Genomic DNA, 16420 nt, shown 5'->3' with positions numbered 1-16420 from the left:
CAGGCGGCAAGGAGGACAGGCGGTGCAGGAGTAGGCGGTGAAGGGTAGGCGGTGAAGAGGGTAGGCAATGCAGGAGCAGGTGGGGAGGACGCCAGGCGGCAAGGAGGGTACGTGGAATGTATGTTAAACTTCACAAAGTCAAGCGGTGCGTAGAGCAGGCGCCAAAGAGGGTAGGCGGACAGCAGGCAGTGCACAAACAGGTGGCAAGAAAGCCAGGCAGGTGCAGGGACAGGCGGCACGGAGGGCAGGTGTCGAGGATGACAGACGTCACGGAAGGGAGGCGTGGCAGAAAGCAGGCGGGACGGAGGGAAAGGTGGTAATGAGGCTAAAGTTCCACCACTCGCGGCAAGTAAAAGGCTACACAATCGTGAAAAAATTGAATGTGGCAAATAGTCATGGTGGATTGTGGGGGATTATGAACGTGAGACAATAAGCAATGTAAGGCTTTGTTCACACCTCTATTAAAGCCTCCACCAGGTTCCACCGTTTTCACTGGAGGAGAAAACAGCACTATGTTTCCAATAAAATGGCAGACACCTCAATAGAAACCCAACAGCCCCTTATCGTCAGTGGGTATGGGAGGCACCTATAGAGTACGTGGGGCACAATTTGTGTCCATTAGGGATGATCCATTAATTTAATTTTTAATTCCTATAATAGAACATACTAACTGGATCTCAGAACAAGAGTGTGAACCATACCCAAGCTGGCACCGGTGGGGCTCACAAGATTGTGAACCGTACCCGAGCTGGCACCGGTGAGCTCACAAGATTGTGAACCGTACTTGAGCTGGCATCGGTGGGCTCACAAGATTGTGAACCGTACCCGAGCTGGCATCAGTGGGCTCACAAGATTGTGAACCGTACCCGAGCTGGCATCGGTGGGCTCACAAGATTGTAAACCGTACCCGAGCTGGCACCAGTGGGCTCACAAGATTGTGAACCGTACCCGAGCTGGCACCGGTGGGCTCAGTTTAGGCACGGGGTGGTATAGAAGTATTCCCTCCATACATTGGGCAGTACTAATCACTTGGTGGTGCTATGGAGATAAAGGTCTACAGGCTTGGACTCCTCAAGGGCGCCCTGACAGTGCACTATGGACAGACACAGCCTGGTGATCTACACATCCAGGGTCACAATGATGGCCGGCCACTGCCAGTTACTGCCTATGCCCAGCACGTTCCTTCTCTCTTCTGAGTGATCTCCTTTCATTGTCTCAAAAGGGTCAGAAAAGAATTGGTCTCTTACCACTTTTAGCTCCGGGACAGAACGACTCAGAGTCCACTCCTGACTGTTCACAAACGAGTCTGAAATGAGAGAAAACAATCCTGTAATTAGGAAAGAAGGTATGTTTGGCACACAAGGACTGATGAAATGTGAGGTCAAGTGGTAGAATCCAAAAACATCTCACCAATATTGTCAGAAAGCCATGGCCCACTATGATGCAAAGTGGAACAGTATAAATAAGGTCAGTGTCCACAACGTCAATGACTGCCATTCCTGGACCTTACTTAGGACCTGTGTCAAGAAGCATCAGTGTCCACCTGTCTCCTACAATCCTATAATCTCTGCACCGGCGGCACTAAACCTCGGCTACTCCCTGCATTTCATACAACTCAACATCTGGCTCATGTCATATTTTCTATTGTGCCCTTCTACGGTCATGATGAAACTACAGGTGTCGCATCAGGCACCCGGTCTCCCGGTGAATGACAACACAGCAGATACACCAGGGTAGACTCACACCAGGTAAGTAGAAAACCCTCGGCCAGCGACGCAACACAAAGGGTACACAGTACAACGGCGGGCTCCTGCACTAGGGAGGGTGGAGCAGGGTCACCTCCTACCACTCACCGGAGGCAGATTCCTGCATTCCCAACATTGCTGATCACGGCCTAGACCCTTGCTGGCCCTGAACTCACCCTGGCTAGTGGGTTTATTGCGGGTCTTGCTGCCTCCTGCTGGTGCATTACTTCCTTGGCCTGGGCAGGTTATAACTGCTGCCCTCTATTTGCTGTAAGTACGAGTAATTGCTGAATTTTTGGAGGAGATTTTTACGCATCTTTTTGCTGCTTTGTTTATATATCAGTGTAGGGACCCACAAGCATGAGGACGAGGGTTGAGGGCAACCGCATTCTGGCCATAATACAAATACCTCATATTATATATATATTTTTTTACACATAACATTTTATACAGGATGCAGGATGTCTAAGGCGGCTTTCACACTACGTTTATTTAACATGCGTCAGGAACGTTTTTTTGCTGCAAAAGCGGATCCTGCTTTTACAGCAAAAAACGCATGCAAACGCATCTGTTACTTTGCAGGATCCTGTCACTGGATGTTTAGGGGCGGGCATTGGAGTCATGTGATCGGGAGTGAGGGGAACTAAACGTGCCAGACTGGGAGCCGGCTTCTGACAGCTGCAGACGCTCGTAACCAAGGTAAACATCGGGTAACTAAGAGAAGTGGTTACCCGATATTTACCTTGGTTACGAGTGTCCGCAGCTCTCAGGTGGGAGAGAGAGGGAGGAGAGGAAGGGGGAAAGACATAGAGAGGGTGAGGGAGGGAGGAGGAGAGAGAGACAGATCACGCGAGACTGGTTCTGGGCATGCTCAGTAGAGCAAGCAGGATCCTGTCTATCAGCACGCCAGCGTTCACATATGTTTGCGTGCTGTTTAGTCAGGATCCAGCAATTTGCAGTATTTGGACGCAGCTCAAAAACGCTACAAGTAGCGTTTTTGAAAGATGTTAAACTGCAAGTCGCTGGATCCTCACTATAATGCACGCAAACGCAGGTGAACGCATGATAACGCGAGTCCATTGCAAATGCATTGAAGTGAAAACGCATTTGCACTGGATCCGTTTTTCCGCTAAAAAAACGTTATGGACGGATGTTAAATAAACGTAGTGTGAAACCAGCCTTAACGTAGGCCTTATATATTGGAGTCCCCGTCCCTGTATGGTGCTCGAATAGTATGGGCGTAACTAATAGGCTGCTAACCAGTTACTGTGCACCTACATGTGTGAACGGCGCCCTATACAAGCCATCAGTGTGCAATGTATCATCCAGCAATCGCCCCCTCCATGGATTGGAAGTGAGTGATTTGCTCCTCTTGCACCTGTGATGCCTCCACCTTATTGCGGGTCTTGCTGCCTCCTGCTGGTGCATTACTTCCTTGGCCTGGGCAGGTTATAACTGCTGCCCTCTATTTGCTGTAAGTAACTGGCCAGTGACAGCCAGCGAGATGCAACACTTACCACTATAATAAGACAACACGAGGTAAGACAAACAGGTGGGGAAAGACTCAACAAAAAAAAAAACCAAGACTCCAAGGTTTCTTCAGTAGGAACCTCCCCGGCTGCAATAGAATCAACACCACAGCTATGCAGCGACAAGCTCCTTCATCACGGTCAGCATAATGAGCTATAGCCGGCATAGGGAGGAGCGGATATTTATAGCGGAAGGGAGTGACCTGTGGCCTTCTGATCCGAGATCTCCCCCAATATCACATCAGGCGGTGAGATCTGTGCTTCCCTATATTCCGGTCCTCTCCCTTACTTCTCTCCTCCATCTTTTACTTTCATGGATCGTTCCATGTCTCTTCTTTTACTATCACAGATCTATCAGATCACTGCAGGGTAGAAATGAACCTTTACCCCCTCAATACCGGATTAAATACGCTCCAACTCAGGGTAAATGACGATCCACAATAAGCTGTGACCACCTGTTCCTAGATCCCCCCGAGATCACATCAGGCCATAACACACTTGTGACAGAACCTCCCCATCTACAAGGAACCTCAGGGCCACCAGGAACAGGCTCGTCCAGATGAGACGCATGGAAGGCATGCACCAATCTAATGGCATTAACCTCCAATGCTGATACCAGATACCAGCACCATTTTTTCCAAACTATAAGGCTATGTGTGCACGTTGCGTTCTCTGCAGTGCGGAAAAGAACGCACCCTCTGGCAGACTGGACACTGCGTTTATAAAATAAAATGCATCCACAACGCATGCATTTTGGATGCTTCTTCCATGCGTTTTGGATGCATTTTTGACAGTGCGTTCCCCAGGCAATTCAGCTCTGCTACATGCCGGCTGACAGCAGACACCGACAGAGCCGCGTGATGAGAATAAACTCAGGTGAACTGCACCCGCCTTCATTGTCACACCGCGGATCTGTCTGTGTGTGGTGTCCTGATTATCATCTTCACCGCACACATCCAACATTACCGCCGACATCCCCGCCGACATCCCGACATTACCGCCGACATCCCCGCCGACATCCCGACATCACCGCCGACATCCCGACATTACCGCCGACATCCCCGCACACATCCAGACATCCCCGCACACATCCAACATTACCGCCGACATCCCCGCCGACATCCCCGCCGACATCCCGACATTACCGCCGACATCCCCGCCGACATCCCGACATTACCGCCGACATCCCCGCCGACATCCCGACATCACCGCCGACATCCCGACATTACCGCCGACATCCCCGCACACATCCAGACATCCCCGCACACATCCAACATTACCGCCGACATCCCCGCCGACATCCCCGCCGACATCCCGACATTACCGCCGACATCCCCGCCGACATACCGACATCACCGCCGACATCCCCGCCGACATCCCGACATTACCGCCGACATCCCCGCCGACATCCCGACATTACCGCCGACATCCCCGCCGACATCCCCGCCGACATCCCGACATTACCGCCGACATCCCCGCACACACCCCGACATTACCACCTACATCCCAAAATCCCCGCACACATCCAACATTACCGCCGACATCCCCGCCGACATCCCGACATTACCGCCGACATCCCCGCACACACCCCGACATTACCGCCTACATCCCGAAATCACCGCACACATCCAACATTACCGCAGACATCCCCGCCGACATCCCGACATTACCGCCGACATCCCCGCACACATCCAGACATCCCCGCACATATCCCGACATTACCGCCTACATCCCGAAATCCCCGCACACATCCAACATTACCGCCGACATCCCCGCCGACATCCCCGCCGACATCCCGACATTACCACCGACATCCCCGCCGTCATCCCCGCCGACATCCCGACATTACCGCCTACATCCCCGCACACACCCCGACATTACCGCCTACATCCCGAAATCCCCGCACACATCCAACATTACCGCCGACATCCCCGCCGACCTCCCGACATTACCGCCGACATCCCCGCACACACCCCGACATTACCGCCTACATCCCGAAATCACCGCACACATCCAACATTACCGCCGACATCCCCGCCGACATCCCGACATTACCGCCAACATCCCCGCCGACATCCCCACCGACATCCCCGCCGACATCCCGACATTACCGCCGACATCTCCGCACATATCCCGAAATCCCCGCACACATCCCGAAATCCCCGCACACATCCCGACATTACCGCCGACATCCCCGCACACACCCCGACATTACCGCCTACATCCCGAAATCACCGCACACATCCAACATTACCGCCGACATCCCCACATTACCGCCAACATCCCCGCCGACATCCCCACCGACATCCCCACCGACATCCCGACATTACCGCTGACATCCCCGCACACACCTCGACATTACCGCCTACATCCCGAAATCCCCGCACACATCCCGAAATCCCCGCACACATCCCGACATTACCGCCGACATCCCCGCACACATCCCGACACTACAGCCCTCATCATCACCGCACACACACCGGCATTACCTCAGTGACGTCCCAGCGCGATTCACTTCAGTTGCTGCATGGAGCTCACAGGGGCGGCGGTGTTCTACGGCCGCTCCTGTCAGCTTCATGTAGCAGAGCTGGATGCGTCGCGGGACCTCTGGATTACACCGGACCTGGAGGGGTATTTGGGGATTTTAATAAAGTGGTGAAAAAGGGTGTTTTTTGTCTTTTATTCCAAATAAATGATTTTTTCGGGTGTATGGTGTTTATTTACTTTCTCTTGCAGGTTAATTATGGAAGGTATCTCGGGGAGACGCCTGTCATGATTAACCTAGGACTTAGTGGCAGCTATGGGATGCTGCCATTAATCCCTTATTACCCCGATTGCCACTTCACCAGGGCAATTCGGGATGAGCCGGGTAAAGTCCCGAGACTGTCGCATGTAATGGATGCGGCAATTCCGGGCGGCTCCTGGCTGATATTGTTAGGCTGGGGGGCTCCCCATAACGTGGCGCTCCCCATCCTGAGAATACCAGCCTTCAGCCGTGTGGCTTTATCTTGGCTGGTATCAAAATTGGGGGGGGGACCGCACATCGTTTTTTTTTAATTATTTATTTATTTTACTGCACGATATAGACCCGCCCACCTGCGGCTCTGATTGGTTGTAGTGAGACAGCTGTCACTCAGCGTGGGGGCGTGTCTGACTGCAACCAATCAGGGAAAGCAGGGAATACGAGATTGAATAATGAGCGGCCGGCATTTTCAAAAGAGGAAAAGCCGCCGGAGCAGTGTGAACGCCGTGCAGCGCCGTGTCGGTGATCGGGGAACGGTGAGTATGAGAGGGGGGGGGACTGACCGACGGACAGAGAGAGGGACAGACAGAGAGAGAGACAGAGAGTAACAAACTGACAGAGAAAGAGACCGACCGACAGAGGGAGATTCACCGACATCCACAGACAGAGATTGACCGACACTGACAGAGAGAGACTGAAAAGACTTGCATTTAAAGCATGCGGAACGCAACAAGAATGCAGTCCAAGTGCATTTTGGTTGCGTTCTGACCCACATCATTGATTTCAATGGGTGGAGAACGCAGCTACAACGTACAAAAGAAGTGACATGCTGCTTTTTTTTCCGCAGCGATTTTGGGCATCCAAAACGCTGCGTTTAGAAACGCAGAGTGTGCATTGATTTTTCAGCTTTCTCATAGACTTTGCTGGGAAAGCTGAACGCATGCAGTTACGCTGCAGTTCAAAACGCAGCGTTTCCGCGGGAAAAAACGCAACGTGCGCACATAGCCCAACCCTTCCAGTGTACCAAATCTTGGAGAGTGGTGAACAAAACGAGAATCCATGATTATTGCCACCTGAAACTATCAATTACCATAAACAATAACTGGAGGCGATGGTGAGGGTGACGGCTCCAAAGACGCAACATATTTCTGGAGCAATGACCTGTGAAAAATATTATGGATTTTAAGTGCTTGAGGTAGCTCAGGATGAAAGGCCACAGGATTAATAATGGCAATTACTTTGTAGGACAAGTCACCGATACTCACCGATCACTGACGCGGCGCAGCACTGTACAGCTGTCACACTGCTCTGGCGGCTTCTCCCACTTTTGAAAATGCCGGCCGCTCATTATTCCATCTCGTATTCCCTGCTTCCCCCGCCCACCGGCGCCTATGACTGGTTGCAGTCAGATGAGCCCCCACGCTGAGTGACAGCTGTCTCACTGCAACCAATCACAGCCGCCGGTGGGCGAGTCTATATCTTGCAGTAAAATAAATTAAAAAACAAAAAAAAGAAAAAAAAAAAACAAAAACAATGTGCAGTTCTTCCCAATTTTGATACCAGCCATATGGGGAGCCCCCCAGCCTAAAAATACCAGCCAGCAACCGCCCACAACTGCCGCATCCATTAGATGTGACAGTCCCGGGACTCTACCCGGCTCATTGCGATTGCCCTGATGCGGTGACAATCGGGAGAATAAGGAGTTAATAGCAGCCCATAGCTGTCACTAAGTCCTAGCTTAGTGATGGCAGGCATCTATGAGACAGCCCCTTATCACTAAACTGTAGTGAAAGTAAATAAACATAAAACACTGAAAAATCCTTTATTTGAAATAAAAGTCAAAAAAACACCCTCTTTCACCACTTTATTAATCCCCAAATACCCCTCCAGGTCCAATGTAATCCGCACAAGGTCCCACAACGCTTTAAGCTCCGCTAAGTTGGAAACTGTCAGGAGTGGCCATAGAACACCGCCGCTCGCTGTGAGCTCCATGGAGCAACTGAAGTGAGTCGCGCTGTCAGCGGTAATGTCACTCAGGTTACCCGCGGCCACAGCTCGATTCTCTTTGCCAGGTACAAACTGCTACAACGGATCAGTTTTTTTTAACGGATCAGTCCCATCGGTTGTACCACTCTCTAACGCATCTGTCACATCAGTCACAAAACGGGTTGTGACTGATTGAAAAAGACTGAAGTGTGAGAGCAGCCTTAATGTAAGTTTTTTTTTTCTTGCCAGGAGCTTCAGATTCCTTTCCTCAGGTGCTTCCAGTTTGGGACAACCCCCATCCCCTATATATGGTCTCACCTCCGTGTAGAGGGCACCGGCTATTCTGAGACTTGGCCTTGAGGTGGAAGGAGCTGCTGGAACCCTTACGGTTTGAAGCTGTGTAGGCTATGGTCCTGGTGTCTGACTGCAGCCCAGAAGGTGGAGTTTATGGTGGAGGTGGGGGTGGAGGTGAAGCCCCAATCCCCCCCCCCATCCCGGCTATCTCACTAGGCAGGGTGTTTGCAGGGCTAGTGAGGGATTAGGGATCTGGCTCAGCAGACTCTAGGGAGCTCAGGTAACATCTTGAGGTGAGCATAGGAGGTGCACTCTCACCCCTCTTCCTAGCAGAAGGGTCCACCGTTGCTTAGGTTTCCCCTGTGTGTCTCCTGCGAGTTTCGTTGTGCGTTGGATAGTAGTTGGGCCGTTCGCCTCTGTTGTGCGTTCGCGCCGGACATCCCCTGGTCTGTGCGTGACATTATCAGACACAAAACACCTAAAGGTGGTACATCTCTAGACTTTGATTCAGACGTTGCATCTGACCATTCGAATGAGTACAGAATACTGAGGAAAAGGAAAGATGTACTCCCAGACGTGTACAACACTGTAACCGCCGATCTGACACCACATCGGAGGGAACCCAGTGAAGGTTCAGAATTTCAGATGCAAACACATCGGTGAGGAGGAACAGGCTTCACCATCTTTAAGGCTGCATCCGCACGCTTCAGTTTTTGTCGTGTTTTTGGTGCAGTTTTTTTGTCTGAAAGTTCTCATTTTTGACTTCCCAGCAAACTCTATGAGAAATCAGATTTGCTGTGCGCACGTTGCAGTTTTTTGTCTGCAGTTTGTCACAAACGTCTGACAAAAAACTGCAGCTTGTTTTATCCTCTTGCATTTTTGGCAGCTTCTACAGGAAAAAAAAAAAAAAAAAAAACATCAAAAACACATGGTCAAAAACGCAGCATCATTACCATCGGGGGATCGTTTACCTTTCAGGGGCAAGGTGCAATTTTGAGGTCACCAATGGTGCAGTTTTCTTGTAACAAGCGTGTGCATGTAGCCTTCAACATATCTTTGAGAATAGAGACAGCTAGGGCCCCCTAGGGCCAGTCTAGGTGCCCCTATGGCCAATGTAGGCGCCCCCTATTCCAAGTTACCTCGTCGCATCCCATGATCTCTCCCTGGGCTGCCAATCAACCATCGGATTGTGCCCAACCAACTAATATAGGGGCAGGGAGGCCTTCAAGAACATGACACAAAATAAGCTCAATGTGAAGGACCGCCCTATGCGACGGTTCAAGTTATGCACAACTCATCTCAAACTCCCCTGTCTAAGAGACATAGAGTTAATAGCAAATAAGGGGATAAGATTCGCCAAAATACTACAAGAGAAACCATGACTCTGGGTGAACCGAGCATCCACCATATTGGTCCTCGCCCCACAATCCAAAAGAAGAGAAATCCTCGTAGTCTTCGTACCTATAACCACCTCTGCAGGTAGACAAACAGAGATGCACAAGTGGAGATCTTTTCTTGTCCAGCCGTGGACCTTCTAAGCCTTTTCTTGTCCAGCCGTGGACCTTCTAGCCTTTTCCTTCCCTGGCCTGGACCTTCTAGCCTTTTCCTTCCCTGGCCTGGACCGTCTAGCCTTTTCCTTCCCTGGCCTGGACCGTCTAGCCTTTTCCTTCCCTGGCCTGGATCGTCTAGCCTTTTCCTTGCCTGGCCTGGACCGTCTAGCCTTTTCCTTCCCTGGCCTGGACCGTCTAGCCTTTTCCTTCCCTGGCCTGGACCTTCTAGCCTTTTCCTTCCCTGGCCTGGACCTTCTAGCCTTTTCCTTCCCTGGCCTGGACCTTCTAGCCTTTTCCTTCCCTGGCCTGGACCGTCTAGCCTTTTCCTTCCCTGGCCTGGACCGTCTAGCCTTTTCCTTCCCTGGCCTGGACCGTCTAGCCTTTTCCTTCCCTGGCCTGGACCTTCTAGCCTTTTCCTTCCCTGGCCTGGACCTTCTAGCCTTTTTCTTCCCTGGCCTGGACCTTCTAGCCTTTTCCTTCCCTGGCCTGGACCTTCTAGCCTTTTCCTTCCCTGGCCTGGACCTTCTAGCCTTTTCCTTCCCTGGCCTGGACCTTCTAGCCTTTTCCTTCCCTGGCCTGGACCTTCTAGCCTTTTCCTTCCCTGGCCTGGACCTTCTAGCCTTTTCCTTCCCTGGCCTGGACCTTCTAGCCTTTTCCTTCCCTGGCCTGGACCTTCTAGCCTTTTCCTTCCCTGGCCTGGACCTTCTAGCCTTTTCCTTCCCTGGCCTGGACCTTCTAGCCTTTTCCTTCCCTGGCCTGGACCTTCTAGCCTTTTCCTTCCCTGGCCTGGACCTTCTAGCCTTTTCCTTCCCTGGCCTGGACCTTCTAGCCTTTTCCTTCCCTGGCCTGGACCTTCTAGCCTTTTCCTTCCCTGGCCTGGACCTTCTAGCCTTTTCCTTCCCTGGCATAGTCCTTCTAGTCGTCTTTTAATGGCAAGGACCTTCTAGCCTTCCCTTTCGCTGGCATGGACCTTCCTTTCCCTGGCATGGACCTTCCTTTCCCTGGCATGGACCTTCTAGCTTTCTCTTTCCCTAGCACGAAAACAAAGCCTGCTCTTTCCCAGGCATAGACCCTTCTAGCCTTTGCTTTCCCAGGCATGGACCTTCTAGCCGTGCCTCTTCCTGGCATAGACCTTCACGCCTTACCTTTCCCTACCATGGCCCATCCAGCCTTCTCTTTCTCTGGCATGAACCTTCTAGCTTTCTCTTTTCCTGGCATAAACCTTGTAGCCTTCTCTTTCCCACGCCTGGACATTCTAGCTGCTCTCTCACACTGACTTTGTATCCATTTCTACCACTTGCATGGACAGACTTTCCCTTTCTCCATTTCTCACAGTTCTTTTATCAATCACAGAATGATAAATATAAAATTTAAATTAAGTTATTTCATCTGATAAAACTACCAAAATATAATTCCCACATACACATCGAAAAGATGAGACATTGTGCATTATCATATTAAAATATTTACTTTAAGGCTATGTGTCCACTGTAGAATGTACCTGCGGATTTTTCTGCATGAAAATCCGCGACTTTCGCGGCAAATCCGCACCCGCGGATTTGCCGCGGATTTTGATGCAGATTTTTTTTTTTTTTTTTTCCCCCATTCTATACCCAAATCCGCACCAAAATCCGCAACAAACAATTGACATGCTGCAGATTTTTCCGCATCAAAATCCGCGGCAAATCCGCAGCAGAAAAATCCGCAGCATGGACACAGCATTTCCAAAATGCCATTGAAATGGCTTGGAAGTGCCGCTGCTGCAGATTTTCGGGAAATCCGCGGCAAAATCCGCGGCAAATCCGCAGCGTGGGCACATAGCCTAAGAGCCATAATTGGGATGCAGAGGTCACTCCCAGGAAGAATCCTCTGTATCTCACCCCATAGCCTCAGACCGTGCACAGACGTCTGAGAGGCTGACACTCAGATTCACTGGCGAGGACACATCTGCAAGATGGAATCCAATAGATTACACGGCATGGAGGCCTCTCCCGTATCACACGGCATGGAGGCCTCTCCCGTATCACACGGCATGGAGGCCTCTCCCGTATCACACGCCATGGAGGCCTCTCCCGTATCACACGGCATGGAGGCCTCTCCCGTATCACACGCCATGGAGGCCTCTCCCGTATCACACGCCATGGAGGCCTCTCCCGTATCACACGGCATGGAGGCCTCTCCCGTATCACACGGCATGGAGGCCTCTCCCGTATCACACGGCATGGAGGCCTCTCCCGTATCACACGGCATGGAGGCCTCTCCCGTATCACACGGCATGGAGGCCTCTCCCGTATCACACGGCATGGAGGCCTCTCCCGTATCACACGGGATGAAAGCCTGTAAGCCATCCCCAGTAATATATAGAGAAGCCGTGTCCCCGGGATTACCCCCTCTACAGGACATCCCCAACAATATATAGAGGAGCCGTGTCCCCCGGGATTACCCCCTCTGCAGGACATCCCCAGCAATATATAGAGGAGCCGTGTCCCCGGGATTACCCCCTCTGCAGGACATCCCCAGCAATACGTAGAGAAGTCGTGTCCCCGGGATTACCCCCTCTGCAGGACATCCCCAGCAATACGTAGAGAAGTCGTGTCCCCCAGGATTACCCCCTCTGCAGGACATGCTCAGCAATACGTAGAAAAGTCGTGTCCCCGGGATTACCCCCTCTGCAGGACATCCTCAGCAATACGTAGAGAAGTCGTGTCCCCGGGATTACCCCCTCTGCAGGACATCCTCAGCAATACGTAGAAAAGTCGTGTCCCCGGGATTACCCCCTCTGCAGGACATCCCCAGCAATACGTAGAGAAGTCGTGTCCCCCAGGATTACCCCCTCTGCAGGACATCCTCAGCAATACGTAGAAAAGTCGTGTCCCCGGGATTACCCCCTCTGCAGGATATCCCCAGCAACATATAGAGAAGCCGTGTCCCCCGGGATTACCCCCTCTGCAGGACATCCCCAGCAACATATAGAGAAGCCGTGTCCCCCGGGATTACCCCCTCTGCAGGACATCCTCAGCAATACGTAGAGAAGTCGTGTCCCCGGGATTACCCCCTCTGCAGGACATCCTCAGCAATACGTAGAGAAGTCGTGTCCCCGGGATTACCCCCTCTGCAGGACATCCTCAGCAATACGTAGAGAAGTCGTGTCCCCGGGATTACCCCCTCTGCAGGACATCCTCAGCAATACGTAGAGAAGTCGTGTCCGCCGGGATTACCCCCTCTGCAGGACATCCTCAGCAATACGTAGAAAAGTCGTGTCCCCGGGATTACCCCCTCTGCAGGACATCCTCAGCAATACGTAGAAAAGTCGTGTCCCCGGGATTACCCCCTCTGCAGGACATCCTCAGCAATACGTAGAGAAGTCGTGTCCGCCGGGATTACCCCCTCTGCAGGACATCCCCAGCAACATATAGAGAAGCCGTGTCCCCCGGGATTACCCCCTCTGCAGGACATCCTCAGCAATACGAAGAGAAGTCGTGTCTCCCGGGATTACCCCCTCTACAGGACATCCCCAGCAATATATAGAGAAGCCGTGTCCCCGGGATTACCCCCTCTACAGGACATCCCCAGCAATATATAGAGAAGCCGTGTCCCCGGGATTACCCCCTCTACAGGACATCCCCAGCAATATATAGAGGAGCCGTGTCCCCGGGATTACCCCCTCTGCAGGACATCCCCAGCAATATATAGAGAAGCCGTGTCCCCGGGATTACCCCCTCTGCAGGACATCCTCAGCAATACGTAGAGAAGTCGTGTCTCCCGGGATTACCCCCTCTACAGGACATCCCCAGCAATATATAGAGAAGCCGTGTCCCCGGGATTACCCCCTCTACAGGACATCCCCAGCAATATATAGAGGAGCCGTGTCCCCGGGATTACCCCCTCTACAGGACATCCCCAGCAATATATAGAGAAGCCGTGTCCCCGGGATTACCCCCTCTGCAGGACATCCCCAGCAATATATAGAGGAGCAGTGTCCCCCGGGATTACCCCCTCTGCAGGACATCATCAGCAATATATAGAGGAGCCGTGTCCCCCGGGATTACCCCCTCTACAGGACATCCCCAGCAATATATAGAGAAGCCGTGTCCCCGGGATTACCCCCTCTACAGGACATCCCCAGCAATATATAGAGAAGCCGTGTCCCCGGGATTACCCCCTCTGCAGGACATCCCCAGCAATATATAGAGGAGCCGTGTCCCCCGGGATTACCCCCTCTGCAGGACATCATCAGCAATATATAGAGGAGCCGTGTCCCCCGGGATTACCCCTTCTGCAGGACATCCCCAGCAATATATAGAGAAGCCGTGTCCCCGGGATTACCCCCTCTACAGGACATCCCCAGCAATATATAGAGAAGCCGTGTCCTCGGGATTACCCCCTCTGCAGGACATCCCCAGCAATATATAGAGGAGCCGTGTCCCCCGGCATTACCCCCTCTGCAGGACATCATCAGCAATATATAGAGGAGCCGTGTCCCCCGGGATTACCCCCTCTGCAGGACATCCCCAGCAATATATAGAGGAGCCGTGTCCCCCGGGATTACCCCCTCTGCAGGACATCCCCAGCAATATATAGAGGAGCCGTGTCCCCTGGGCCTACCTCCGCTGCAGGACATCCCCAGCAATATATAGAGGAGCAGTGTCCCCCAGGATTACCCCCTCTGCAGGACATCCCCAGCAATATATAGAGGAGCCGTGTCCCCTGGGCCTACCTCCGCTGCAGGACATCCCCAGCAATATATAGAGGAGCCGTGTCCCCCGGGATTACCTCCACTGCAGGACATCCCCAGTAATATATAGAGGAGCCGTGTCCCCCGGGATTACCCCCTCTGCAGGACATCCCCAGCAATATATAGAGGAGCCGTGTCCCCTGGGCCTACCTCCGCTGCAGGACATCCCCAGTAATATATAGAGGAGCCGTGTCCCCTGGGCCTACCCCCTCTGCAGGACATCCCCAGCAATATATAGAGGAGCCGTGTCCCCTGGGCCTACCCCCTCTGCAGGACATCCCCAGCAATATATAGAGGAGCCGTGTCCCCTGGGCCTACCTCCGCTGCAGGACATCCCAAGCAGCACTGGCTCAGATGCCAGCACGCAGCCACCTCCAGCCCAGGTGCTTCCAGCGCTGAAGTCCTTCTTTCGGAAAGGGCCAGTGATGACCCTCCACAGCCGGGATCGGTTCTCTTTCCTCTCCAGTATGGGAACCTCAGAAATGAGTAGATCTTTATGTGACCGCGCAGTCTGCAGGGAGCAGCTGTCCACCTCACTTCTTAAGCTGTTGTCCCACTCTTCACGCTCCTTCCGTACATCCACTCCGCGTCGGAGTCGAAAACTGAAGCTTTTCCGTAGAGAAGAGAAGTTAGTCTTTGACTGCGTTTCTGATGTTTTACTTCCAAACACGTTCCACCGCTGACTGCTAAACAAGGAAGCTCCACGTAGAAACCCGGAGCCGCGGCCACTCTCTGTCCGGCAAGCCGTGGAGGCCGGAGCTTCACCAAGCCGCTTTATGTCCAGGACACTCACACTCAGAGGTCGGGATGGTCGGGGGCCATGAGCGGATTCTTCTGCCCCACCTGAGGGGTGACACTTCTTTCCGTGCCGTTGCCTCAGGAGCTGCAGCCAGCCTACCAGAGGGCTGGAGCTGCTTTCTGTTTTGGGGCTTGTGACTGCGTTGCCCACTGAGCAGAGGCTTTTTGGCCGACGTTTCTGTTGCTTGGCCGCCTGAAGAGCAGCTTGTATGGCTCGGCTGGATGACGGATCCGTCTTTACGTGCGGGGTAGACAGCTCCATTTTCTCCACGGGGGACACATGTTCCAACTCCACGCTCCTGCATGTTCTCATCATGCTCAGCTTGCTGTATGGTCCCTGTAGCCAGGGCAGCACATCGACCATAGGCTCATCTCTAAAACCTCCAAGACGAGAGCCCAGAAGACAAATCACAAAACTGTGGGAGCAGAGCAGTGATGTGAGGCAGGAGTGGAGCGCAGCTCTGGAGGATTCTTCTGCAGCAAGTTAGGACATGTGTGACAATAACAGGTTATACAGGGAGAGGCAGGGGTGACGCGCAGCCCCGAAACCATCACCCCCTCCGTACACTGCACCGTGGCTGGACAGGAGGAGGGAAATCCTGAGTACACATGGATCAGACTCACCGCTCCTCCAGAAATAATCACAAAATAATGTACAGACGCGTCAGTAGACGGAGAACCCTTCAGAGAGCGCCGCAATAATCACAGGACGGTCATACCCCGAAAAATCATGCAAGAGCTCCAATTCCAAGCCACTTATATCGCCCCCTGGTGTCACCCGCCAGTTAGGTCGCCCTCCTGGTGTCACCCGCCAGTTAGGTCGCCTCCCCCTGGTGTCACCCGCCAGTTAGGTCGCCCCCCCTGGTGTCACCCGCCAGTTAGGTCGCGCCCCCCTGGTGTCACCCGCCAGTTAGGTCGCCCCCCTGGTGTCACCCGCCAGTTAGGTCGCCCCCCTGGTGTCACCTGCCAGTTAGGTCGCCCCCCTGGTGTCACCCGCCAGTTAGGTCGCCCCCCTGGTGTCACCCGCCAGTTAGGTCGCC

The 16420-nt window shown here is 52.9% G+C and overlaps 2 protein-coding genes across 8 annotated transcripts in view; one reads left to right on the top strand and one right to left on the bottom strand.

The window, feature by feature from the left end:
- Nucleotides 1-15843, bottom strand: part of LOC142243729 (arf-GAP with GTPase, ANK repeat and PH domain-containing protein 3-like) — a 367370-nt gene extending 351527 nt beyond the window's left edge. Inside the window, exons 1-2 of one of the 2 annotated variants that reach the window (XM_075315925.1) lie at nucleotides 14901-15843; nucleotides 1248-1306 (exon numbers count right to left, since the gene is read on the bottom strand). In XM_075315925.1, the coding sequence (XP_075172040.1) occupies nucleotides 1248-1306; nucleotides 14901-15744 (903 nt within the window). In that variant the 5' untranslated portion in view covers nucleotides 15745-15843. The remainder of the gene's footprint in view (nucleotides 1-1247; nucleotides 1307-14900) is intronic. The other variant, XM_075315926.1, reaches the window with a different exon arrangement.
- Nucleotides 1-16420, top strand: part of LOC142243730 (uncharacterized) — a 1240762-nt gene that overhangs the window by 533336 nt on the left and 691006 nt on the right. The window lies entirely within an intron of this gene.

The sequence above is a fragment of the Anomaloglossus baeobatrachus genome, chromosome 6 (genome assembly GCF_048569485.1).
Source record: "Anomaloglossus baeobatrachus isolate aAnoBae1 chromosome 6, aAnoBae1.hap1, whole genome shotgun sequence".
Classification (NCBI taxonomy): Eukaryota; Metazoa; Chordata; class Amphibia; order Anura; family Aromobatidae; genus Anomaloglossus; species Anomaloglossus baeobatrachus.
This window is presented reverse-complemented; position numbering and strand designations above follow the sequence as displayed.